The 27162-nt window shown below is 53.9% G+C and overlaps 1 protein-coding gene and 1 pseudogene across 3 annotated transcripts in view; one reads left to right on the top strand and one right to left on the bottom strand.

Moving 5' to 3' along the window:
- Positions 1-27162, bottom strand: part of EPHB2 (EPH receptor B2) — a 183629-nt gene that overhangs the window by 19690 nt on the left and 136777 nt on the right. For all 3 annotated transcript variants that reach the window (XM_059136590.1, XM_059136587.1, XM_059136589.1), the window contains exons 4-6: positions 24609-24764; positions 23114-23449; positions 6299-6423 (exon numbers count right to left, since the gene is read on the bottom strand). In XM_059136590.1, the coding sequence (XP_058992573.1) occupies positions 6299-6423; positions 23114-23449; positions 24609-24764 (617 nt within the window). The remainder of the gene's footprint in view (positions 1-6298; positions 6424-23113; positions 23450-24608; positions 24765-27162) is intronic.
- LOC131809471 (large ribosomal subunit protein uL23-like) lies at positions 10458-10925 on the top strand (annotated as a pseudogene).

Raw genomic sequence — 27162 nt, 5'->3', positions numbered from 1 at the left:
GTCAAGAAGGGTCACAGCCATCTCAATGAAATGCCTTACTGTGAATAAAGCACTGATACCAGTAGGGTAAGCACAGTGTGTGTGTGTGGGGGGGGGGGCATGTGTCCTCGCCTGCGGGGGCATCAGGTGAAGTCAAGCAACGTTCTCTGCAGGGTGGGGTTGTGCAATGGAATTCTGAAGAACAAACAAGTCACCCAGGTCAAAAAGGGGGAGGGCATGCTTGGCAAGGAGTGCCAGGTGTGAAGGCAAGGAGGTGAGAAAACTTGGGACATGGGGGCTAGAGAAGGGGCTCACCTGTAAGAGCTTCCTCCCCACCCCCTCACACCTCCCGGGGAGCAGCACATAGGAAATCTCTCTTCTTGAGCCAGCTCATCTGCCTCCTCCTCCAGGAGCCTACTTGACTTCTCAGCCAGATGTGCCTTTCCTCCTCTGAGCCCTGGAGCACTTGCGTGGATGCCCCAGGATGGGGTTTCTGCTATTTCCCCTCATCCTAGGCACAGGCTGATCACACAACCTTGACCATAAACTCCTGAAGGAAGTGGCTGTGTTCTATCCCCCTGTATTAAGCACAGAGGCTTACACACAGAGACCTGCCCCAAAGCCCACAGGATAAAGGCTGTACACTTTAGTTTGGCATTCCAGACCCTTCACGACTCGCCCTTTCCCAGTCTTGCCTGCCACATCCCCAGAGTCCTCCAGGCTCTAGTCATACCCAAAGGCTTCCCCTCCCTTTCTTGGTGGGCCTGCCAGATTTAGCAAATAAAAATGCAGGATGCTCAGTTAAATCTGAATTTCAGATAAACAATGAATAATTCTTTTGTATAAGTTTTTCCCATGCAATATTTAAACATAATTATACTAAGAAATTATTTTTTAAAAATTTAAATGTAACTGGTGTCCTATATTTTATTTGGCAACCCTACCTTCCCTGGACACTCTGAGCCTTGGCAAGTGCTGTTTCCCCTATTGGAAATACCCTTTCCCCATCTGCCTGTTCATCAAGACTTAGTACGAGGACCACCTTTGCTGGGGAAATTTCTCAGATGTCCCAGAAAGAGTTGCAACTCCATTGTCTCCTTTCCCACCTGTTGTTCTGATATGCGTGTGTTTTCTCCAAGGACTATGGGTTTCCCAAAGGCAGAGACCTTGTCTCATTTATCTCTGGGACTGCAGGCTCAGCACACAGTAAGCGCTCACTAACTAACCGTGGGAAACAAATGAATGAACATTGTAGACTAAAAAAAAAAAAAGTCTATGAACGCAGATTGCAGTACCAGGATTGTCCACTAGGTGCCGCCAGCCAACATGGCATCCGCTCTGGTTTGAAAAGGGGATGGATTCTGCAGACTGCGTGGGTGGGGGGTCCACTTAGAGAGGGAGGAAGTTTTCAGTTCCTGATTATAGGATGGAGATGGGAGGTCATGCCAGTGGCATAGGCGCCTCAGGAGAATAAGGAACGAACCTCATGGATTGCTTCTCTAAAGCAGCAAACAGCACAGAGCGGGGGATTGGAAGTCATTTCAAATGTCAATTCTTCCCCTTACTTGCATTGTGACCTTGGGAAAGACCCTTCACTCCCCTGGGCCTCTGTTTTCTACTCCAGAAAAGGAACAGTAAATGCCAGCCTCTCAGGGTTGATGTGATCAGGTAGTATCTGGCCCAAAGCAGCTGCCGGAAAGACCTTAGTTCTTCTCCCCCTGGGGCTGGAGCACCTTTTCTGAATAAGGACTAAGCATCAACAAGTTAGGGGAAGCAATTTAGTATTAAATCCACTAGTCCTGGAGCACCTGGGTGGCTAGGTCGGTGAAGTGTAGAACTCTTGATATCGGCTCAGGTCACGATCTCAGGGTCATGAACGGAGCCCCACGTCGGGCTCCACGCTCAGCACGGGTTCTGCTGGAGAATCCCTCTTTCCCTCCCCCTCCTCTCCCTCATCACTTACTCACACTCTCTAAACAAATAAATAGATAGATAAAATCTTAAAAAAAAGAAAGAAAGAAAGAAAGAAATCCATTAGTCTTTAGTTTGAATCCTTATCCGGAGACTACGGGCCGATGAGCCACTGGGTACATTTCTTAAGCCCTCTGAGCCTTGGTCTTCTCGTCTTGAAAGTGGGATAACACCACCATATGCCACACAGAGTGGGTGTGGAGATTCAATAGGAAAAAAATGGGTAAAGCTTTTAGCATAGTCTCCAGCTCACATAAGGACTTAATAAATATTGGCTCTTGTCCTTGTTCTTATCAGCACAGGGACAGGATAAGCCTTCACCAGTGCTCATGAAATGGATGAACGAATACAAAAGTGAGCGAGTGTGGGAACAAGCCTGTCCACGTCCACACTGGACAACCGTCCACACTGCTCCACATACCCTGGACCACAAGGCAGCCTGGGCCGTCATAGCTCATCTCCACTGCCCTCAAGCTTCCTTCCCTTCTGCTCTGCCAAGGAGAGATTTCTGTTGAATACACACGAATCGAGGAGGCCTACAGGGGCCCATGTGCCATAGGTGGCCCCACAAAGGAATCTTCTCCTGGATTTCTGGGGGAGCCAAAGCCAGCATGAACCTGTGTGCTCTGGGACAGCTGCCCAAGGAGGCCACCTCCCCCAGGACACCGGAGCTGATGGAAACAGCCAGCACCAGGCTGGCCAACACCATTCGTCAGCCGCATCCAGAAGCCTTCCAGCAAAGTGGTTTTTAGCTCCGGGCTCCGGGCAGGCTGGGAAATCCCCAGCGGAGCTGGGGCAAGGCCAAACGGAGAGCCTGCTCCAAAAAGAGCCCTTTCTAAAGAAGGAAAGGAGGAGTGGGAAAGAGGGTGGGGGCAGGGCCCGCATGGGACTGCAGGGCTCGCTGCCTAACTTCCCTACCTGGGAAGATCTGCGGCCTTCATTAAAGAAATCAATTGCAGGCACCAAGAGGATTTCAAAGTGTTAGGGAAGAGTCGGCTGTGGACTTGTCAGGAATCCATCCTACATTCTAGCTCTCCCTCCCTAATGGAAGGGAGCCCGAGAAGCTGGGGGTCGAGACCGTTCCTCTCCCTGCGAGGCCATCTCCTCCGACACCAGCCATCACTCCTTTTTCTTTCTCTCCTTAGACCTGCCATCCTCCTGATTTGGTCCATCTATTTCTGTTTTATCTCTGCACGCCCCCCTCTCTGTTCTTGGCTCTACCTTTCCACCCCTGGCAAGCACCGCAAGTGCATCTCCGCGTCATAAACCCACAGTGGCCCCAGGAAAAGGCCCCACCATCCACTGGGAGTTGTCCTTCACACTTCCCTGGTCCCCTGAGTTTCAGAATACCGTCCAAATCTGCCAGCCTCTCACCTCTCTGCTGCCAGCCCCTAGTCCACGCCACCATTGTTTCTCACTTGGTGTCCTGTGAGAGCCCTCTAAAGAGTTTGTGTCCCCAGGAACCCCTTCCAGTCTGTTCTCCACACAGCAAGCTACAGGGATCTTTAACATAATCAAAGTCAGATCACATCATTCCAGAACCTTCCAATGGCTTCCTGGAGTACTTTAAATTGAATCCAGACTCCAAAGGCATGGAAGGCCCACCACAACCCAGCTCTGTCTCCCTCTCCAACTCCTTCCCTACTAATCTTGCTCTTGTTCATGTTGCTCCTCCACACTTGCCTTCTCCTGCCCCGGGGCCTTTGCATGTGCTGTTCCTGCTGTCTGGAATAACTGTTCTCAACACGTGTCTGTCTGGCTGAGCATCTTTCAGGGCTCAGCTCAAATGTCACTGAAATGACACTTATACCCAGATCATGGGCCCCCCCTTGGTGCCCCTAAGGACCTTTGCTGGCCCTTCTGTAGCTGTCACATGGTCACATGGCTATTTATGTCTGGATCTGTCTCTTCCCCTGGACTGTGAAGGCCCTGAGGCCTCTGAGATGTCTGGCTAATCACACTATTTCCAGTATCTAGTCCAGGTTCCACCCAAAGTTGGTGACTGAATATTGAATGAACCAGTGTCCAGGTCCCACTGGCAAGGGCCAAGCTGCCCCTCACTGCACCCCAGGCCCTGGGAGGAGGGGCTGACCGAGTAGGGCCATGTCTCACCATAGCCATACTTCGGGCCTGTCCCTCTCTCACCATTTGTACCTAAGACTCTCCTTCAGATCCTGATCTTGTCCACCTTTCAATGGTCATTCCAGAAGCATTCCTGAGAGAAAACCAGAAGGCAGGAGAGCCAGGCGAAGAGCAAGGACATAGGCCCAAATCCGTGCTCCGCCACTTAGCAGCTGGGTGCTCTTGAACAAGTCGCACAAATTCTCTGTGCCTCAGTTTCCCTCCCCATCCAAGGGGATGAATGGCACTGCTGTGAGAGGAGCGACAGGGTGGAGGCGATGTGTGCTCAGGATGTGCGAGCTGGGGGTGGCTGCAGCTTCTGCAGGCAGGGCCTGCTGGTCCTGCCACCACATCAGAAGCCTGGGGATGCCGGGCCACAGCAGAAAGTAGGGCAGAGTGGCCTCCTGGTTCACACCTGCAGCAGCCTCCCCGGCCCCTCCCATCTTGGTAGGAAATGGGTCGGAGGCAGGACCCGCGCCGGGATTCCTCATTTCCTCTCTAGTCTTTGGGGACAAACACTTTCAGTTTCGTTTAATCATAAAGCTTCTTAATTAGTTTTTTTTTTCTTTTTTTGAATTCTTAGTAGCTAAGCTGTCCCTGCCGGAGGGGGTGAAAATGCTGCTTCCCGCAGGGCCTGGGGCTTCCTGGGCCTGGGACCAGCTGGTCTGGCTCAGGCTATAGGACACCTGGCTCCTTTAAGGTGCTCGAGGGCCCAGCGAGGGGTAGAGCAGCTCCCCTGGCATCAGCCTCGGCTCAGGCCATCCAAGAGCACTGCTTGAGCACCTACTGTGTGCCAGGCTGGGGAAATAGCAGAGATTAAGGCAAACTCTCCACCCTGGAGGAACAGGCCCTGGGAAGAGATCCATTCACTTATTCATTCAACCAATAGTATCAAGCATATCTTTGGAGCTGGGCAGGGAGCTGGGGAGACAGTGAACGGGGCAGATGTGGCCCCTGGCCTCTCTGAACACACTGCCTAGAGCAAGGGACAAGCAAGGACACAAGCAATCATAAACCAGCTGGGGGAGGCTGGCTACAGGTTTGCAGCCCCGTGGGACTCACCAGAGTGGGGCTGAGCTGGCAGTGAAGAGAGGGAGGGTGGGGCTGGGCTTCAGAAGGTAGAGGTCCTGCCAGGGCCAGAACTGCTTCTGTCTTTTCCTCTCAGCCTTGGGGGAGAGCCTTCCTACCCATTTCTAGCTCCTTACCCACAACCAAAGCACTTCCTGTAGTCATTCACACTTTAGTCTGAATGCGATCCCAATGACAACTTTCTCAGGGGCCCTTGCAGCCTCTGTGGCTGTTTCGTGCCTCAGGACACAGGTAGGAAAAGTCTCCAGTCACAGAGAGAGTTTCCTGGACCTCTGCTGTTGAGCAGCTCTGTCCACATCCGGGCCCCTACTCCGAGCAGGCCGCATGTTCAAAGGAACGGACTTCACCTAGCTCACAGGTGTAGCTCTTGCCCACCGTGCAGCAGGCAGGGCAGACGGGAGGAAGGGAAACTGCCCTCTGCTAGGGCCAGGAGCCATGCTAGGCACTGAACCTGCCTTTTCTTCTTAGCCTGTGAAGCCCCCAGTTAAGACAGGCTATCTCCTTTCGACTTGGCGTAGGAGGAAACTGATGCTCAGAGAGGTAAGATGTCTGCCCAAGGTCACATGGCTGGTTCTGGATGGAGCTGGGATCCAAACCTAAGGCTTCTCACTCCCTGTCCAATGCTCTTCTACAACACCAGCGCCTTCCAACCCCGGTCCCCAAGTCCTAGGGAGCCCTGAGGGGGTAACGGGGGTCTGATTTAAAAGTGCAAAGAGAAATCACTCTCTCCCCATACAAATGGCATCCAGAAAAATGAAAACAAGTGTTTTAGCTGGAATCGGAGCTCTACTCCCAGCATGGACAGAAGCTCTCTTGAGCGGTTTTACATCTTGGCTTCGGAATGGGTGAAGCTTTTCAGGAAACCAATTCTTCAGAACCTCAGGCCCACTGAAGTCAAGAGGAAGGAGGGTCTTGGTGAGAAAAGGGCCATGACCACTGGCTTCCACTGGGATTGCTGGCCCAGTGCCCCAGACCAGAAAAGCACAACTCCCACAGCTGAGGATGACCAGAGTCAGAATTGAGCCAGGCAGCCCAACTTCGAGGCCAGTGCTCTCTCTGTGTCCAGTCTCGTGGGATGGTAGAACCCCAGGGCCCAGGGAGGTGGGGGTGGGGAGTGCACTCCGGCGCACACGGGTACCTTCTCATAGTACTGTAGCTCGTAGTCCAGGATGACACCGTTGGGCTGGTCAGGCTGGGACCACGACAGGGTGATGCTGTCCACGGTGCGGCTCACCTGATGCATGATGGACACGGCTGATGGAGCTGGAACAGAGGTCAGAGGTCAGGGGTCAGGGGCCGCTGGAGAGGGTGCAGCCTCTGGTCCCACTTTCGAGGTGCCCAGGCAGAGAGAGTGGAGGATCAGAGAGGGGTCGGCATCTGGCTGAGGCCACACAGCCTGCTTAGGGGGCTGATGGGGGCCAGAGGGACTTGGGGAGGACCGTGCCTGCTGCTTTCATGAAACACCTGCAGATTTCAGACCCAGACCATGCTGGCCATCCCAGGGGAGCTCAAGCCACACCAGGTGACAGACAGATGCCCTGGGCCCTTCTCTGGCCTGGCCCAAAGCAGCTGCATGAAAGGTGTTCATCCTCTCTTGGAGCTTACAGCCCGCTGGACTAGGGAACTCAGAGAACCAACACACGATGATGGGGCTCCGGGAGAGGGGAGCAGAGAGGGTGGGAGATTCCCTCCTTCCTTCTGCAAACGTGCACCGAGTACCTACTACGTGCCAGGGATCTAGCACTGAATAAAAATGACAGCCAAAAATAAATTTATAAAAATAAACCCATAGCTCCTATGGAAAACAGTTTGGCAGCTCCTTCAAGAGTTAAACATAGAATTACCACATGACCCAGCCTTGGCACTCCTAATTTTATATCCCCAAGAACTGAAAACAGGTACTCAAACAAATAAGTCATACATGAATGTTGATAGCAGCACTGTTCGCAATAGCCAAACGGTGGGAACAGCTGAGGCGTTCATCCACGGATGAATGGGTACACAAATTATGGTATACACATACCAAAGACTCTTATTTAGCCATAAAAGTAAACCAAGTACTGACATACACTCCACTGTAGATGAATTTCAAAAACACTCAGAGCGGAAGATAGACACGGAGCTCATACATTTGATGAGTCCTTTTGTATGAGATACTCAGAATAGGTTAAATCCACAGACAGCAAGCAGTTGGCAGTTGCCAGGGCTGAGGATAGGGAGGAACGGAGAATGTTCTGGGCCTAGATAGAGGAGATGGTTGCCCAGCACTGCGAATGCACTAGATGCCACTGAATCGTACACATTAAACTGGTTAATCCTACGTGAATTCTACCTTGGCAAAACCCCTCCCTCCGTCCCTCCGTCCCTCCCCCTCGTGCTGTTAGCACCATCATGGAGGTTAAAGGAAGGGGACAGGGAGTCAGGGGCGGCCTGTTTCGTGCTAGGAGGTCTCTTAGAAATAATGTAGTCCTGTCCCTTCATTTTACTGACGTGGAGGCTGAGGTCCAGGGAGGGCATGTGAGCTGCCGAAGTTTGCACGATGAGTTCATGACACACGGCCTTTTTCTGGATTCTTCAGCTTGTATTTCACCCGATCCTGTGTTTCTGGCCTCCTTTTCAAGTGGAACAAACCCGTGCAAAGCACCTACTACGTGTCACCCACAGCCCGGGGGCCTTCGCACCTGTTTCCTGAGCTGACCGTTGGGGAGGGGGGCAGTATGGGCCCCACCGACGGATTAAGACACTAAAGCTCAGAGGAGCAAGGGGCTTCCTGAGATCACATAGCCCCCACATCCTCAGTGGGGGAGCTGGGATTTGAACCCAGGTCTGAGGGGGCAGGGCTTGTCCCTTGCATTGGCTGGGGCAGGGGTAGACTCCTGACGCGGTCCCTCCCCATGGTGTGACTGCAGTGAGCCCCCTTGCCTCTCTGGCCCGAGGTGTTCATGGTCTCAGGAGCCGCTGAGGACTTAGCAGGGAGAAGGGAGCACCTCCTGCAGTCTCTCGTGGCTCCCGGGCAAGTTTGTGACAAGCAGGTGCCCTGTCTCGGCCCACACAGGGGTATCTGCAGGTCGAGACGGACCCTATTCCTCCTCATCCAAATCTGGCTTCCCAGGTGTGGATGTGAGCGTGGAGCAGGGGTGGGTAGGGGCCCATCGGGACTTGAAGTCTGGCAATGACTCACCTCTTCCCTGCTCTGTTTCTGTCCCTTCAGCTCAGGGTGGAGGGAACGTTATGTTGCTTAGAAGACCCAGGCTCTGCTTCCTGGTCTGGGGCTCACTGACTGTGTGACTTTGGACAAGCCGTCTCCCACCTCTGGACCCGGTTTCATCCTCTGCACCATAGACAGAATGCAAGATCCCTGAGGTCTTGCAGCTCCAGTGCTCCCTGCTTGTCCCTCCTGGGCAGCCTTCAGCTTGGAGCTGGATCAGCCCAGAGGCCAGCATGAATCTGAGCAGGTCCAGCTTCCCTCTATCACCCCAAATACCCAGATACCCGAGATAGGGTGGCAGCCCCAGCAAGAAGGACTTGGACCTTGGTCCCAGTGTCCCTGACAAGCCTCTGTTTCTTCTGCACCCAAAGGAGCGCTGTCTGGTTCCCGGCTTGGCTCCTGGCCCTGCTTCTTGGGAAGATCAGGCCCTACTCCCCGCAGTTCCCTCCTCCAACAGGGGGACTCTGTCTTCCTTACTGCCTCCCAGAGAATCAAGAGACCCCAAGAGCAAGGGGGCCCCACTAACCATTGTTTATTGAGCACCTACTACATGCTGGGCACTGAGCTATTTCCTGGACATGCATTAATTAACCCATTTAATTCCCACTACATCCTTGAAAGCAGACCTTCTTCAGCCCATTTTGCAGATGGGAAAGCTGAGCATCAAGGAAAGTGTCTTGTCTGAGGCTATAGAGAAAGTCAGTGGCAGCATAAAAAATACATTCTCACCAGAAGCCTGGGGATGGGAAGTGACATTTCTCGGACTCCATGAAGTCACCGGAAGGACTTTCAGGGTTGTGCATACATGTTTAGCAGTAACAGTGAGAAAGCCACGAACCTAACACTGACTGAGCATTTCCTCGGCACTGTCTGGGCTCTTTACACCTATTAACATGGGTGTCACAGAGAATTCTCACAATGGCTCCATTCGCTGGGGGCTCCTAACATCATCAGTTTATACATGGGGAAACTGAGGCTTGGAGCCGTTCAGTAGCCTGCTCAAGGGTTGTGCAGCCAGGTGGTGCGGGGCCAGACTTGAACCCGGTCACTCAGGCTCTTCACAAGCATTTCCGGGGAAATGCCCCCCCGGGATCAGTGAGTGAGGTTAACTAGAGCCCAGAGGAGGGGCTGTCCGAAAGCTCTGTGACTCAGTTTCCTCATCTGTGAAATGAGCCTGAGGGTAACGTCTCCCGAGGGCTGTTGGGGGGAGCAGATGTGGGAACTCGTGTCCATTGTTCAGTGGGGCATCTGCTGGGTGCTCAGCGTCGGAAGCATTTGCCTGTGTCACTGGGTCCTCACCACTGTGCCCTGAGCAGCTGGCCTGTGTCACCTCCTTCGGTCCTCTCAACAGCAATGCAGGATGGGGGTTAATAGCCACAATTTTCAGAGGAGGGGACTAGGCTCAGAGAAGCATGGTGACTTCCCCAAGATCACACAGCTCGTGAGGTGCTGAGCTGGGCCTAGAGCCAAGTTATCTGGCCCCAGCCAGCTCCCAGCTGGCCCTCAGGACAGTCCCTGCTGCTGTCCCCTCATGCTGTGACCCCGTCTCCAGCCCAGACCTGTCTCTTCCTCCAGAGATGAGCACTCGGTTTTTCCAGATTGCCGGAGGCCCCGGGTCCTCTGTGAGCCCAGGCTGTCCACCCCCAACCCCCAACTGTGTCCAAAGTGGACCCTTCCCTGGCAAGGCTGATATGAGCATGAACGGAGAAATACATATAAAAACTTGACCATGGTACCTGGCACCATCGGGAGGGAGATCTTACTAAAAACATTTCAGGGGGTGCCTGGTTGTCTTAATCTGTGGAGGGTGTGACTCTCGATCTCGGGCTCGTTTGAGTCCCACACTGGGCAGAGAATTTACTTAGAAAAAAAAAAAAAAAGAAAATTTCGATGGGGGAGGGGCACCTGCGTGGTTCACTTGGTTGAGTGTCTGACTCTTGGTTTCAGCTCAGGTCATGATCTCAGGGTCATGGGATCAAGCCCACTTCCAGTGCCCTGCTCAGCCGGGCATCTGCTTGAGATTCTCTCTCTCCCCCTCTCAAATAAATAAATAAATCTTTTTAAAAAGGAACATTTCACTTTTACGAAGATGGCGCCCAAAGCTAAGAAGGAAGCCCCTGCCCCTCCCAAAGCCGAAGCCAAAGCAAAGGCTTTGAAAGCCAAGAAAGCGGTGCTGAAAGGCGTCCACAGTCACAAAAAAAAGATCCGCACATCATCTCCGTTCCCACGACCCAAGACTCTGCGTCTCCGAAGGTAGCCCAAATACCCTCGAAAGAGCGCCCCCAGGAGAAACAAGCTTGACCACTATGCCATCACCAAGTTCCCCCTGACTACTGAGTCAGCCGTGAAGAAAAGAGAAGACAACAACACACTTGTGTTCATTGTGGATGTCAAGGCCAACAAACACCAGATCAAACAGGCTGTGAAGAAGCTCTCCGACACTGATGTAGCCAAGGCCAACACCTGAATCAGGCCTGATGGAGAGAAGAAGGCATACGTTCGGCTGGCCCCTGACTATGATGCTTTGGATGTTGCCAACAAAATTGGGATCATCTAAACGGACCCCAGCTAGCTAAATCTAAATACAGTTTTTTCATAATAAAATAAATAAAAAAACAAAAATAAAAAGGAACATTTCAAGAGTGTAGAATGGTGCCGGGGCTGTGGGCTGGGGGAAAGGGGGAGATGCTGGTCTAAGGGTACAAACTTCCAGCTGTAAGAAGAGTCAGTTCGGGGAGCTAACCGACAGCAAGGCGACTGTAGGAAACAATACCGCACTGTGTAATTGTAAGTTATTAAGAGAGTAGATCTTAAATGTTAGAACCACACACCAAAAAACGGCCATTACGTGGAAGGAGGGAGGTGTGAACTAACTATTCTGCTGTAATCATTTTACAAAATACACATTTATTCAGACATCCCATCGTATACCTTACACTTTCATGTTATTTGTCAATAGTATCTCAATAAGGCTGGAAAAAGTATTTCAGTTCACAGAGTGGCTGTGAGGCCAGCATGACCATGACGTTCTGGGGCTCAAGAGAGGAACCTCTCAGGTCCCTGCCTTCCAGGGGCTCAGGCTCTAACGGAAGAAAGCCTATTTGTTTCACACAATGATTGGCTCTCCAGGCTGGAGCTGCCGGGTCCGAGCTCCCAGGTCCAAGCCCCCGGGTCAGGACTCAGCCAAAGTGATCCAGGCCTAAGAAGGGGCCACGCCATTCCCTTCACTTCTCTCCCTGTGAAGAAAAGTGGCAGAACGTGTTCCTAATGATTAGTGCACTTTGCAAACTTGAGAGGGCCTAGGGAGATAACCTTTGTTAAAACTCACTTTGCTGGGCTCAGCAGCCCCGAACCCCAAGATTCTTATTCAGTAAGGCTGGGCCTGAGGATCTGTAGTTCTAATAAGCTCCTGAGGGATGCTGACATTGCTGGTGTGTGGACCACACTTTGAGGAGTAATGAATGGATCCAGGACCAGAGAAGGAAGGTGACTCGTCCAAGGTCCCACAGCAGCTAGGGGCTGACTCTTAGAGCCTACACCAGCTGAATCTTGGGCAAGTATATTTTCTACCCCCCCCCCCCCCCACTGTTTCTCACAGCCCGGCTCCTGTAGAGACTGGCCCTCTCATCTGCCCAGGCAGAACTTCTAGAGCCTGTGGTAGGATATAAGAAGTTGTAGGGGAGGTGCCAGGCTGAGGCTGCCCAGGAGCCTGCCCTGTCCTGAAGGCCCTGGGGAGCCACAGAAGGACTGCCGTAGGCAAACTCCTCCTCAGATAAAAACTTGTCATCTTGACAGCATCTGTGTGCCCCAGGATGCCCTGCAGAAAAACAAAACAAAGGCCAACCCCTAACACCTACTTATTCACTCTGTGCCAGGCGCTTTTCCAGACGCTTTACATACTGAACTCCTTTGACACTCATATGGACCCCATGAGGCGGGTATTATTATTATACCCATTTTACAGATGAGGAAATGGAGGCACGGAAGTGATGTAGCTTGCCAGTGTTACACAGTTAGTAGGCAGTGGAGCTGGGATTTGAACCCCGGCCCACTCAAGTCCAGCGCATCCTTCCCTCTGTTGGCTGCAGCTGGTATAGGCTGAGCAGGGAGGTCTGGAAACCAGTGGACATCCGAGGGCCTCTGAGGACACTCTGGTCCAGCTCCCATACTGTTGCTGCAAACGCATTCCGCCCGGCTCCCGCTGACTCACCTCACCCACCACCACCCAGTCCGCCTCGGCTCCAGGAGCTCAGCTGTTGGTGGGGGCAGGACCCACACAGCCATGGGGGTCTGGGCTCGGTGGGCTTAGCTGGCAGGCTTGGGTTACAGGCAGCTCACCCGGGCTCTGATCCCATAAGCCCCGTAACCCTGGGCGTGGCAAGGAGGCGGCATTTGCTGGGAAGATGATCAAGGCGGGCCCGTGGGGGCCAAGCAGGGCTGGCCTTTCTCCTGGAATCCGGGGGGATTAATGCAGGAGAAAAGGGAACAGCTGGATGTTCTCCATCCCTCTGCCATCCACCGCCCACCCTGGGGTATCATGTTTCCCTGCAAGTTGGTCTGCAGGGAATTCTGGTATTTTCAATTACCAGCCGGGCACGCCGGCAGGGGGCTGGGGTCAGCGGTGCCCCGTGACCCCTGCAAGGAGATGGAACCCCAGGGAGCAAGTACAAAAGAGGCTTGTGGCCGAGAGGGGAAGGGGAGGCCGGCTTGGCTGGAGCAGGTGGTCAGGGGCCCTGCTCTGCCCCCAGCGAGCCCAGAGAGAGTGTCCAGTCCCTTCATTAGCCAAGACTTGGGGAAGTAGCCTTCCGGATGTGCCTCCGTTTCCCCCTCTGGGCATGAAGGGCTTGAATGAGGAGGGACTAGGACGAGGGACGAGGAGACAGGAAGACAGGAGGCCCGTGATCCTGGCCGCCTCTAGAGGGTGGGGGTTTGGGCTCTGCTCAGCTTAGTCTCCCGGAGCTCCAAGGCAGGAAGGAGACCGCCGAGAGTACTCGGCCTTTACCCTTTCACGAGTCAGAAGACCCCAGGAGCTTGCAGGAGGAGGGAGAAGTTGCTGGGTGTTGGCAGTGTGAGTCCCCCACCTCAAGGCACAGTCTCAGATCCTGCTGCCTCTGTGACAGTGTCACTGCTGTCGACAGCCCGCCGTGACTTCCCACCGCCCCCTGAATAACACCCAGATGCTCCACATGGCCTCTGGGCCCACCTGCTTGCCACCCAACACCTCCGCACGTGCCCTTCCTCTCCTAAGCACTGTCCCCACTGGCCATCCTTCTGTTCCCAATCACACCAAGGTCATCATTCTCTGCTCAAGGCCTTGGCCCCACGGTCTTTCTGCCCAGATGCCCCTTCCCCACCAGATCTCCATGGCCCCCTCGGAGAGCCCTCCCCGACCACCCACCCCCTCCCATCACCTGCTGTCCCACAGCGGCTTTCTTGGCTTTGCAGTGTCAACAGCGACCTGAACTCTCTTGTTCAATCCCTTATCCCTGGTGCCTGACACAGTGTGGCAGCGTGTGGCTCAGAGTAAGCACTTATCCATAGTACTGGAGGAAGGGCAGGTTCTCTCCTTTTCTAGCACCTCCGGGAACCTGGCTGAGTCACTGACCTTGGGGGCTGGAACGTGGAGCAGCGGCTTCAGGCAGGGCAGTTTGTGTGATGGGCACTAACCTTTCACTCTCCCTCAACCCTGAGCCCCACCGGTGATGTGACCTGCTGCGGAGGCCTGGAGCCTCTCGCCGACCCGCCGGCCCACGACACGATGCAATCCTGCATCCCAACTGCGCGTGAATGCTCCAGGATCTACAACACGAGCACTTCGCCCGCGACAAGACTCCTGACATTTCCGGTTGGTAACAGGGTCGCTGTTTTGACTGTTAGCAATGCAGTAAACTCCTGACGATCCAGCTGCAATTCTGATCCAGCTGTAACCTGATCCTAACTGTCACAACAGAAGTTCCACAAATAAAATGCTTCCAGAAAATGGGCTTTGTTTCTTTCTGATTGGACCAAACATTTGTGCTGCTTGGGTGGAAAAAAAGGAAAAGCTGAGAACTGGTTTCACGGTGGCACTTTGCTACGAAGAAAAGGAGTTCTGTGGCCAAGAAAGGTAGAGAAACACAGAGTGTTCTAGAACCCTGCTTGTGAGACCCACCCGATACCCTCCTTTGTTCAAGGCTCTGAGAAGTCCTGCAGGGGAGAGACCCAGTTAACCTGGCAGCTGAGGTCTCATTTGGCTGCGGAAACCCTTTTTCACATAATAGCTATTAATGTCTTTTGGAAGTAGGAAGTTGTGGAACAAAATTTTTTTTTGTGGGAAAAAACCCTAAAGCAAGAGAAGTCAGGTCTAGGAGATAGTGTCTTTTTCCTTGAACCCGAGAAAAGTTCCTGTCTTGGGTGGCTGTTCATCTGCTCATTCATTCATCCCTTGATTTGGCTTAGATTGAACCGCACCTTCCAGAGGCTGTGCAAGCAGATGGAGTGAGGTTAATCACACCCGTTTCACAGACGAGGAAAGTGAGAGTCAGGTCAAGTCTCCTGCCTGAGGTACCTCAGCTCACGGGCGGGATTGGGACCCAGGTCTGTCTGATTCTATAGCCCGAGTTGTTCATACTCCCTGGTTACTTGGCCTGAACCCTGTGTATGATCAGAGCAGGTTAAGGTCAGGCCCTGGGCTTGGTACTACAGATACATCCAATGGCCCACCTGCCCGTGGGATGCTGGATGGCCTTGATCTTACCTGTGGCTGTTGGATGGGACCCAGTCCTACCCCAGCACCTGGACTAGCAAGATGGTAAGAACCTGAGCTTCAGATCAGGTAGCCCAGGCAACATATCTCACCCTTCAGTGCCTCAGCTTCTCCTGTATAGAACAGGGACAGGGCATGGATGTTGGAAGTTTAAATGAAAACCTGCAGGTCAAATGCTTAGCATAGGCTTCAGTCCAGAGTCAGGGCTGGGGGATGTCTGCCATATGGAGCTGTCTGGGCTGCTCAGAATCTTTTGAATCTCTCTCTCTCTCTCTCTTTTTTTTTTCATTTTACTTATTTATCTTAAGTGATCTCTGCATCCAATGTGGGGCTCGAACTCACGACCCTGAGATCAAGAGTCACACTCTGACTGAGCCAGCCAGGCATCCCTGGGCACTCAGACCCATAAGCAGTACTGTGAGTAGCTGAGTGGTGGTGGTGCTGGTACTGGTGGAAGGAGAAGACACAGGATCCAGGGTTCAGATCCCAGCTCTCTTATGCCCTGGCGACCGTGTGACCGCGGGCCAGTCACTTTCCTCTCTCAGCCTTTTTTTCTCACCTGTCACATGGGATGTGGCAGACATGACTTTCTGCCTGCCCACATACCCATTCTTTCCCACATTTACAAAATCTTGGTTCTTAGCTGGGCACATTAGGCCCAATAAAAGACTATATTTTCCCCAAACTCTCTGGTAGCTACAAGTGGCCATGTGACAAGAGGACTGCCAATGAGATATAAAGGTAATGTAATATGTGGGATTTCCAGGAAGTCTCTCTTAAAGGGAAGGAACTTCTCACGCTCCTTCTTCCATTCTGCTGCCCGGGACATGGATGTGATAGCTGGAGCTCTCCTAGCCATTTTGGTCCATAAGGACCAGAAGCTGTGTACAGGGGAGCCTGGATCCCTGATGATTCCACGGAGGTACCCAAACTCCCACCTTCTGACATCCTTGACATAGAAGAAAAACAAGCTTCCATTTTGTCTAAGCCACTACGGTAGACTGATTGAATTATTAATCACTCCCTTGTACCTTCACTCTTTGCCCTATAACTTGTGTCATCCTGCCCCCCAGCTCTGGGCTGAGCCATGTGATTGGCCTTGGCCAATGGGATACTGGCAAACATGATCTGAGCGGAGGCTGGACAAGCCCTTGTGCACGTCTGCTGGCTGTCTGGTTCCCTGTGGTTGCCACAAGAACACGCCTAGGCTGACCTAGAGATTTGCAGAACCAAGTTGTTGCCCTAGTGGTCCCAGCCAGGCCCGTTCTGACCATCCGACAGCAGCCAACCCCAAATATGCAACAAAGCCCTGAAAATATCCAAAGATCTGCTGAGTGACCCAGAGTCGATGGGAGCGCAAACCTATGAATGTATCCCCCCACCAGGACCCACCCGGCCTATCCAGAGACCATGTGATAAAAAAAATTCCTCTTGCTTTTCTGCTGTTGATGTTGTGATTGATTGTCCAACAGCGTTACTGGGGCAGCTGCTATCTGTTATCTTTCTTCCAGTTCTATGCAGCCAAACTCAATCTTAACTGAGACTCGAGGCTGGATCAAAGAGGCTGGTGCGTGTGGAGGGCTTGGCCTGGGGACGAAAGTGCCCTCTTCCTCTCTCTTCATTTCTCCCAGCCTGGGTCTCACGGGGGGCTCTCTTGGCCGATATCCCCTTCTGATCCTCTTGGCCTCCAGGGAGAGGAGTAGGTGAGTACACGCTTCTGCGAGCTCTACAGACTGAGCCGCTATATACCTGCCCCCCAGGAGGGCGGGAGGATCAGAGGCGAATGAGCTGGCAGAAGGGGCTTTGGAAAGTTGAAAGTCTTTCCATGGAAAAGCCATGTGGAGTGGAGTCCTGGACGGGGGGCTGCGATGCCTGCCCAGGGCTTTGGAGACTGGCTCTGCCACGACCTGTGTCATTTCGGACAGCCACTTAGGAACCTCTCTGGGCCTCTGTTTACCTCTTTATGAAAAAGAGAGGTTTGAACTCCAGGGCCCCTGACCATGCTAACGTGCTTTAGTTTGGCTTATGTTACCTTCTACAACAGGCAGACTAATGCCCCTCTTGAGATGTCCACATTCTGATCCCAGAATCTGTGAATATGGGACCTTACACAGCAAAAGGGCTTCGCAGATGTGATTAAGGTTATGGTTCTCGAGATGGGGAGATTTTCCTGGATTATCAAGGTAGACCCAGTATAATCTGCTGAGTCCTTAAAGGAGGAGAAGCTTTCCCAGCCCAGAGTCAGAGACCCAGAGGACTGGAGCGTAGAGAGGGCTTGAACTCCATTGTAGCTTCTGAGATTCAGGAGCCAGGGGCAAGGACTGGAAAGAGGGCCCCGTGGGCCAACGGCAGTGGCCAGTTGGCAAGGACAGGGGCACTTCACTCCTACCATCCCGTGGCCCCGAGCTCTGCTAACACCTGAACAAGCAAGGAAACGGATCCTCCCTTAGAGCTGTCAGAAAGGAACACCACCTGCCCACAGCATGATTTGGGCTGGGGAGATCCAGACGAGTCTCCCGCCCTACAGAGCCGGGAGGCAGGAACCGAGGCTCGTGCTAAGTTGCTAAGTCTGCAGCATTTGGTTACAGCAGCAAGAGGAAATGAAGACACCTGGTTTCTCTTGAGGCCTGGATGCCGCGTCTCACCCACGAACTACGTGCTGGGTGCTCTGTCTCCGTTGTCGCTGATCCCGCCTCCCTCTGGCACAGCGGGAAGGACAGATCGGTGCCCGTTCCGGAGGCGAGGACCCCGAGGCTGGGAGAAGCAGAGCCTCCCATGCAGCCTGGTCACATAGCAAAGAGGCCCGTGCTGGAAGAGAAGGCTGAGCCCAGCACAGGAGACGCCTTTTTTGCCCACACGCCCCACAAGGACGGGACGACAGGGGACCTTCCTAACTAGTCGATCTCTTATTCAGCACGGGTGATGCCAAAGACTGCCTTTGCCAGCGGGGGCTGTGGCTCGCGCAGGCCCCGTTCACAGCCTCCCTCACCTCTGCAGAAGACCTGTCTGGCCAGCACGGGGCCCCAAGAATGTGGTGCTAGAACTATTCCACCAGTGCCTGCCTGGTGCCCGGGGACAAGTCACTTAACTCTCGATGCCTCATTTTCCTTCCCCGTGAGACAGGATAATAGGGCCCACCCCATAGCATCGTCGTGAAGGCTCATCGTCAAGGACCGGGGATGTTGTCTGGCACGTAGGAATCACCTGCTACTTGGGGGCCATTGTCATGATTTGGGGGAATACAGAATGATCGCCTTTCTGACCGCCTGCGTGTACCAGGCAGCCCGGGAGGCACCTTGAGACCTGAGCCCAAAGCCTCCCAGCAGTCCCGTGAGGAGGGGTGTGGACGCTCGCGAGGAGAGGCATTCAGACGTGGGCTAAGTGACTTGTCGAAGGCTGTGTGCCAGTGAGCAGCCAGGCTTGAGTCAAAGCCAGGTTTATTTGCCAGATTCCCAAACCCAGACCCTCCCCGGCCCTGCTGGAACTGGGCAGAGGTGCGGCTGCCCCGAGCTTGCTCTGGGTGAGACCGTGTCTGCTGCAGCCCTGGAGGCCGGCCAAGAGGACTGGGCGTGGCCCCGAGGACAAGCCCCACGTTACTGAAATGCCGCACGTGCCCACCCCACCAACCCCGGTCTGTGTGGCTGTCTCTGTTTTGTGATTTCGATCTCGGCTTAAATGCTACCACCTCGGAGAGGAGGGCATTTCTTCTGGAGCCCATTCTGAGGCTTGCCTCCTCCCTCCCAACCCCTGTGTTGTTTGGTTGGTTTGTGTCAAGGACCAGAGACTCTGGACAGCAGACTGAATCCTGGGTCTGCCCCTTCCCAGCGAGTGAGCCCGGGCACGTGCTTGACCCCTCCCCACGCCCGTTTCCTCCTCTGTCAAGTGGGGATGTGCGGCCCAGCCTGGCCTCCTTTCTCCAGGGGCCCCTGAGAGGACGCAGGAATACGGGGTGGAAAGGCGTCCTGGAACGGCGGAGTGTGGTTCGGAGGTGGCCTGATGGCTTTATGATGTCAGAAGACAGCTCTGGCCCCGGTGAGTGCCAAGGGAGTGTGAGCAAGGCCCAGTCACTTGCCCAAAAGGAATACTTTTTCCTTTTAAGGCAATGAGCTAGATATTTATATATTGAATTTTAGGGTCTGATTAAAACCGACCACTGAATGCATCTGTCTGGAAATCAAGTCCCCAGCTTTGCTTTCCAGCCTGTGGTACCTCTCTACACCCCACCTCACTCCACGCTTCTCTGAGCCCTTCTGCAAATGTTCACTGAGCATTTGCTGTGGTGCGCCCCTGGCCAGGTGCCGGGAAAACCGTGGTAAGTAAGGAAAAGCAGACCCATTGTGTACCACCACATGCTGATGGCGGGGGAGACAGACGGGAAGGACAGGATCAAAGACATAAGGCTAAAATCCCAACCAGGGAGGCTTGAGGGCCATGGTGTGTGTGTGGGGTGATCAGGTGAAGAAGGTCAGTAACGATGAGCTAAGGTCTGAAAAAATGGTACAGAGAAAAGCAATCCAGCTAGAGGGACCATGTGTGAAGGCACCTTGTGCTCAGGAAGTACAGAAAGAGCTCGCCCTCCAGCCTGCCTCCTGCACTTCCCTCCCCTGGGACACCTTTCTCTCTGCACGATTCCATCTCTGTCTCTTATAAGTGTTTCCATTCTCCAGAGTTAAACTCAAATACTTCTTCTTCCAGGAAGCCTTCCAAGATTTGCCATTCTCCCATTCTCCAGGAAGTAAGGATCTCTTCTGCTTGTGATCTCTCTCCCCTCCCTTCTACCTCCTTGGGCCCTCATTTATGCCACAGCATTGTAGATGCTGTGTTGTGTCTCATCTTCCCAATGAGGGCATAAAGTGTCAAGGGCAAGATCCGCCTCTTCTCCAGTGTAGACTTACAGTCCCATAGTGCTGGGTTTAAATCCCAGTTGAGAACACTTAGTGGTGACTCTACCTCTCTGGGCCTCTGTTTCCTCATCTGGTAAAGGGTGAGGGCATGGTGAGGTTGCATGGTCCCCAGCTGGGCTCTGACCATCTGAGAAAGAGTTAGCTTATCTAGGGGCTTGAAACAAAGAGGAGGGAGAAAGGGTATTTATGACCCAGAAAGCCTCAGGGCTTTGAGGGCATACACAGGCTTAGATCCGAGTTTCCAAAATCTGTCCAATAGTAAGAAACACTTGGGCCCCTCATTAAACATGCAGATGCCCAGGGTCCACTCCTGGAATTCGGATTCCATAGGTCTGGGGCGGGGTCCAGGAACCTATGTTCTGGAGAAGCTCTCACAGGGTTCTGATGCACAGTGTGGTGGAAAAATTGAGGCCCTGAGGGAGGCAGTGCTTTCCATGAGTGTGATGGGTTGGATCACTTTTCTCGGTTTCGCCTCTTGGAACAGGATTGTGTACCGACACCCCTTGCCAAGTCACTCTGCAGGGTTCATTTGCTGTGTGTGACTGCGCCACAGGCATTAGAGAGAAGTGTTTGTGTGTCATGGCTTGGCGCAGTTGCTGGCGCTCCCAACATTCACCATGACAGAAACCAGCCTGGGTGGCGGCGGGTCCAAGGGGAATGGGAGACATGTGGAACAGACTGAAGCCAACCCACATTCTGGAGTCCTGCCCAGCTCAGCGAGCCCTGCTGCAGATTAGCTAAACCTTAGCTGCCCCACAGATGAGTGAGTGAGAAAATAAATATTTATTGTTGTAAACTACTAAGGTTTGGGGTGGTTTTGTTATGCAGCATCATCGTAGTGATAACTGACTGATACACTGAGGTCCCACAGCAAATGAATGGCAAAGTTCGAATTCAAACCCAGATCTGAATCCAGTGCTTGTTTTTTGTTGCTTCTGTCTTTCAATCCGGAGGCTTCCCCCACACCCCATACTTTTCTTTCTGGAAGCCCCTCACTTCCACTCTGCCTCATCTTTATTCTCTGGGAATATCCAGCTCTAGAAAGGAAGGGTACAGCTTGTCAAGCAGCCCAGATTCTACCCCGTGCTGCTAATAAGCTGAGGCTTCTTGAGTAAACAGTTCTACCCCCAGGACTTCTACATGGGTGCAGAAGAGGTCCCTAGAGCCAGAGAAAGAACTCCCACCTCCCCCTTTCCCCGAGAGCCTGGGAGAGGACTTGGAAGCCTAGGCTTCCCTACCTCAGGGCCCTGGCAAGCTGGAGAGCCTCCCAGCTGAGGCTTCGTAATCTGTTAGGTGTCTTTGCCAACAGCTGTTGGCTTCGGAGGGTTCTCTCGCATTGCCTGCCTTGAGTCAACTCCTTCTGGACCTCACTCTGAGCGGAGGCTTAAACGCACCCACGACCCTGCAGGAACAGCAGGCACACGCTCACAACTATGTCCTCTCCGCCACAGCAATACCGCAAACACTCGGGAACAAAACCACACTCCTTCTCGTACACAAACACATGGACAGGCAGGGCCACGTTCAGACACACAAATTCATGCTCCAACACATCCCGTTCCAAGCCCCTCGGCTTCAGACACACCCATGCTCTTGAATGCATTTATAAATAAGAAGCCACATGGCCACAGAACATGCGATCCCAATCATAAACACATGGTCACCCAAACACATAGAGTGACACACCCACACATTCTTATGAATGAGCTCACTCACACGTACCATCAGACCCACAGTCTCACCTCAAGGTTCCTTGAACATATGCTGGATTGCACCCAAGCATTGGAATCTGGTAGACCTGGTTAATTCCTGTCCCTTACCCTTCCTGCTTTGCGACTCAACTTTTCTGAGCATCATCTGTAAAATGGGGACATGGATGCCTCCTACTCAAGGAGGCCAGGAGTATGCAATGAGATCATGTATAGATAGCACCCCTCAACCAGGTGTAGCTGGTTGGCCCCTCTCTTTCCATTTCCTTGTTCACATGCTTTCTCACTCTCAAAAGACATTTCTTTCTACTACTCCCATAAACATTTCATTGGTCCTTTAAACTTCAGGCCAAATCCTGCTTCCTCCAGGAAGCCTTCCTAGACTTCTGTCTCTGAATCCCCTGAGCACTTATGGTATGGGCCCCACTTGACATCTGAAAGACGAGGTGGGTAGCCCACTCACCCTCTCTCCTGGAGTCTGGCCTCCCTTGGCTCTTCCTTGGACAGGGTCCAGACCATGCCCACAGCAGGGGCTTGCCAAGGGTTGTTGAGTGAATAACTGAGGGGCACACTCCACAGGTACCATGAGGTCCTCGAAAATCTCGTGGCCCTTGGTTGGGGATGAGCCTGGGAAGTGTCACAGGAGACCCAGGGGATGGTGGCCTCGCTGGACAGAAGGGGTCAGAAGCCTAAGAGGTGTGACTGAAGAGGGATGACAGTAGTAGTGAGACTGCGATGTTTGGCAACTTTATTTGCCATGAAGGAAGCAGGCAGAAGATGGAGGGCAGTGTAAGGTACCAGAAAGGACGAGGAAAGATGAGCTGAGGGAGAAAAACTTGTTGGAGCGGGACTGGGTTGGGCGGAAGGCTCCCAGAAGGCGTCTATGGAAACTGCTGGATATCTACTGACCATCTCCCCACCGCCACCTGGAGAGGACCACATGGCCCAGTCTCCTTTGTGGCCTGGCAAGGTCACATGACCAGGTTCTTTCCAGGGGACCATGCACAGAAGGGATGGGTTCCACTCCTGCTTCCCTGGGCCCTCTCTCTCCCACCTTCCTGCAGACAGACACACCTGATGCCTCAGGGTGGCTGACGCCAACGGAAGAACCTGGGTCCCCGCGTCTCCAAGTGGATCCGACCTGCCCACAGGCCTGGACTGCTCACCCCTGTCAGAGGGAGCCTTCAACAGCGCATGTTCGCCAAATAACAGCAATTGCTATGACCGCACGTCAAGGCAGGGGTAATGCGTCCTCTCCCAGGCGAGCGCAGCCTCGGAGCAGCAGGAGCCACTCCACAGAGGGGACGGAGGCCCTGACCGGGGCCGGCAGGGTACCCGTTCGGGTTCACGGCCCTGCTCCCCCTTAGCGGGCATCTGAAGCGCTTACCTGCCTGGTTGGTGGTGATGTTCACGGAGGCGAACTGAGGTGAGAAGGGGCTCTGGTCGGTGACGCCGTTCACGGCCTGGATCTCGAAGGTGTACTGCGTGTGGGCCAGCAAGTCGCTGATGTAGATGCGCGGCTCGGTCAGGCCCAGCTGGCGCGGTGCGTACTGCACGTTGTCCCCACAGCGCGTGCAGGCACCGCGGCCCGAGCCACAGCTCTTGCAGATGATGTTGTAGACCAGGTCCTCGCGGCCCCCTGAGTCACGGGGCGGGGTCCACTCCAGCATGAGGGAGGTCTCGTTGACACTGGAGATCACCGCCTGGGGCGCGGAGGGAATGGCTGCGGGTGGGGAGAGGTGTTGGTCAGTGGGGGCTAAGGAGGTCCGTTCCCAGGAGACGGCTCTCTGCCCCCTGCCCTGGCTTTAGCCCAGGGCCCCCAAGGTTTCCGTCAAATCCCTTCTCCCCTCCGTCCCACTGTGGGATGCTTCTAGAATATAACTCTCATCATGCTGCACATCTGCTTAACACTCTCCCCCTGGCCTCCAGCCTCCTTGGTGTCTGTTACAAGGGCTGGTCTTCATGTGTTGGGGGGCATACCCACCCGAGATCTCTTTCCCCTTCTTTCCTTTAACAGAACCCAATTTTATTCAGGGTGGCAAGATGTCCAGCTAGAAGGCTAATTTCCTAGCCTCCTGTGAGGAAGGGCTGGCCACTGACACACTGTAGAAGTTGTCGGTCAGGACTTTTTCTTAAAAGGAGACCGTTATAAAATGTTCCTTTGTCCCTTTCCTTCTTCCTCTTTCTAGAAGGTATGTGATGGCCGGAGCTTCAGCAGCAATGTTGGACTATGCAGCAACCCCAAAGCGTAGGAACCTCACACGGAGGATGGCAGCCCAGAAAGAGCGAGCCAGATCCCAGAGAACTCCGTGGATTTGCCACAATCTCCAGGACTGCCTATCTTTGGGGTTCTGCTATGTGAGAGAATAAAGTCCTATGGTTTAAGTCACTGGGGTCGGCTCTCTGGAGCTTGCAGCTGAATTCTGTTCCTGTCTGTACAGGGGTGGTAAGATCGTCCTCCCCGTCACTCCTTTCTTAGAGAACCTTGGCCTGAGATTCAGGGGGCCGCTGCCAGGTTAGAACACTGGGCAGCCTTTTCTGTCACAGACACCACCTGTGTTGGTTCTCCTTCTGCCAAGCCTCCCACTCACCGTCCCTTTGTGAATCGAGACCTTGACTTCATGCTCCACGCAACTGGCAGGAGGAGGGACGGAGCCAGATGCCAGCTCCACGGTCGCTGTGCGTTGGCAGCACGAGGACCCCAGGATGGTCCCTTTCCAACCAGTTTTTCATTTCCCCTCCCGCCAGGTGCCTGGCCGCTCCCCGAGCAGGAGAGGCTGGCTGGAGCCAGGCCGCCGCCGGCCCACCCCCTGCTCCGAGCTTTCCGTAGCGGGGCTCGGGACGCAGGGGGCCCTCGCACACTCCCGGGGCCCCGAGCGTACTTGTACACGGCATGTCGAGGGGGTCCAGGTCGGCTCGGTAGTAGCCGTTCCGGCACACACAGTTGGTCGCCCCCTCCGAGGTGGTCCGGCTGTTGATGGGACAGTGCGTGCAGGCCTCGTCCCCCTGGTTGGCTTTGAAGGTTCCAGATGGGCAACCTGGGAGAAAAGACAAGGAGAGTCTGGGGAATCCAGATGAGGAGTCGGGGGCCACAAGGCATGGGGAGACCGTGTGGTCTCTCCGAGGGGTTGCACGGCATCACGGAGGGGCCATGCAGCTGCTGGGAATTCCCATCGCCTAAGGCTCTTGAGGGTCTCCAGGCTCCAACAGGGCAGTCCTATCTGTGCCCAGAAGGTTCCAGGCTGCCTGGTTTCTTGTCTCTGAAGCTGTCTATGGCTTCATCAGAGGCCACTAACAATCCCTCTTCCCCTTTCCCAGGCTGGCTGTGACAGTGCTTCTAAGGTCATTCCTGACTTATTCTGAAGACCCTGAAGAAGTCTGGGGCAGGACCCAGGGCCCAGTCTTGCTCACTGATGGCTGACTGAGTCCTGATTCTTGTAACTAGATCCCCAGCGTCCAGAGGATCGTGATGATTACGTTAGAAAAGTCCTAGCACAGCGCAGGCCACATAGAAACGTGATGGAGTACAGCAGAAAAGAACACTGTCTTTGGAAGTAGACCTGGGTTGGAGCTCCAGCTTGGCCTTGGGCTAGCTGTGGGGCCATAGACAAGCCGGCTAAACCATGCTTAGAATCAGTTTCCTTATTTGTAAAATTATGATCCTAAGACCCATTTCTGAAGGCCACTGGGGGAATTTGGTCCCGTGTGTAAGGCACATGGCAGGAGGTCTGGCACAGTATAGGGTGCCCAGTGAAGAGTGGCTGTTATTACAGAAGGGGTTGGAGCAATTTATTCCACCAAAGGGAGCCTGCAGTACCAGGGACAGCCTGCGGAGGGAAGTGTTTGCACTTGATGGGGCATTGGGCAATCTGGGCTGTTCCAGGGGCTTTGGCCTTCTTCCCTGCTCTGGCAGGGTGCTCAGGATGTGGGTTCAGGCCCTGAAGCTCAGGGCTTAGGTTCTACAAACAATGGCCAGACCTGTGTGCAAATCCACACTACTCTAGCCCTGGGCTGGGCATCAGGAGACCCGGGGTCCAGGCCCTGCACTTTTCCTGGCCTCTGTTTCTTTTGCTTCCTGGGGTTCATCATCCCAGCACTGCTGTGGAGCCTGGGGAGGGGAGATCACATAAGGGGTAAGTGAGAAGGCAGACAGGGAAGAGCTTTGCAACAGGCAAGTTCCTCGTAGGGGTCGAAGGCGGCTCAAGAAAGTACAGGCCAGGGGCGCTTGCCTGGATCACATTCCAGGCCTGTGTCACCTCTGGCAAGCGACACCATCCCTCGGAGCGCCCATCTCCTCCCATGTAAATGGCGAACATCAATTTCCCTAAATCATTTTTCTAGGCCCGGTCTTTAAGCTTATCCTCCACGTTCAAATCAGCAAACGGCCCTCCCCTTGGCCCCTCTACCAGCTTCAGCCTCAGAGACCCCCGCCCTCCTTGGTGCTTACATGACTCGAGGTCAGAAAGCTTTACTCCCCTGCCACAATTATTCATTCGGGGGGTCCCCTGGCCATGCTCGTGGCCCCCTCGGGATGGGAGGCGTGTCTGATTCACAGTTCCTTCCCCTGTCCCCAGCGCAGAGCCTGGTCGGCACTCAGCACACATCTTGAAGCTGCTCGCTAACGTGGGAAGGGCTTGGGCTTTGGGGACCACGAGAGCAGAAAGGCAGTGAAGACTGTTGGTTAGTGCGCCAGCGGCTTGGCAGGTCCCAGCTCTGCCTGTGCCAGCGTGTGACCTCGGGCCAGTCGCGAGAGCTATTTCCTCATCTGCAAGATGGGGACAATAGTATTTATCTCCAGTTGTTGCGAGGATTATGTTGGTTAAATTTAGGCAAAAGTGCCTAGAACAATTCCTGGCATTACTGAACTGTATCCGGTTCAAATACCAGGCTGCTGGGTAACCTCAGACAAGTAGTTCAACCTCTCTGGGCTGAAGTTTTCTCACGGGGATGACAGCATCTAACCATAAAGTGGCCACGAGGACTCCATGCGAGGGATGGTGTCTGGCATGGAGTGGGGAGAGGCTACAGTCATAATCTCAGGGCTTGCTGGATAAAACAAGTACTCAGTACCTACGCCCCGGACATTTCCCCCGGGACACTAGGAAACACCCTGGTGCCTTGAGTTTACCCACGTTTTGGAGGCGGCTTCCAGAACGCGGCAGCCAACTTGACAAAGACACTAGCTGATGCCCCCTTCCCAGGCCCCGTGGGGATCTCGGGTCCAGCTCCAGTCCCGTCCTTAAGGAACTAGCGGCAAGAGCAGGGTCAGGACTAACCACCCAGGCTCTCAGGATGCCAAGGAGGATGGCGACGAGCCCTCTGGGGGCTTATTAAGCCTTCCACTGCTCAGATGGGGAAACCAGGGCTCCAGAGTGTAAATATGAAACCGCCAACACTTACTGAGTTTGTATGAAATCCTGGCACCTTTCTAAGGAC

Source organism: Mustela lutreola, chromosome 10 (genome assembly GCF_030435805.1).
Source record: "Mustela lutreola isolate mMusLut2 chromosome 10, mMusLut2.pri, whole genome shotgun sequence".
Lineage (NCBI taxonomy): Eukaryota > Metazoa > Chordata > Mammalia > Carnivora > Mustelidae > Mustela > Mustela lutreola.
Note: the sequence above shows the minus strand (reverse complement) of the source record. Positions and strands in the feature narration are given on the sequence as shown.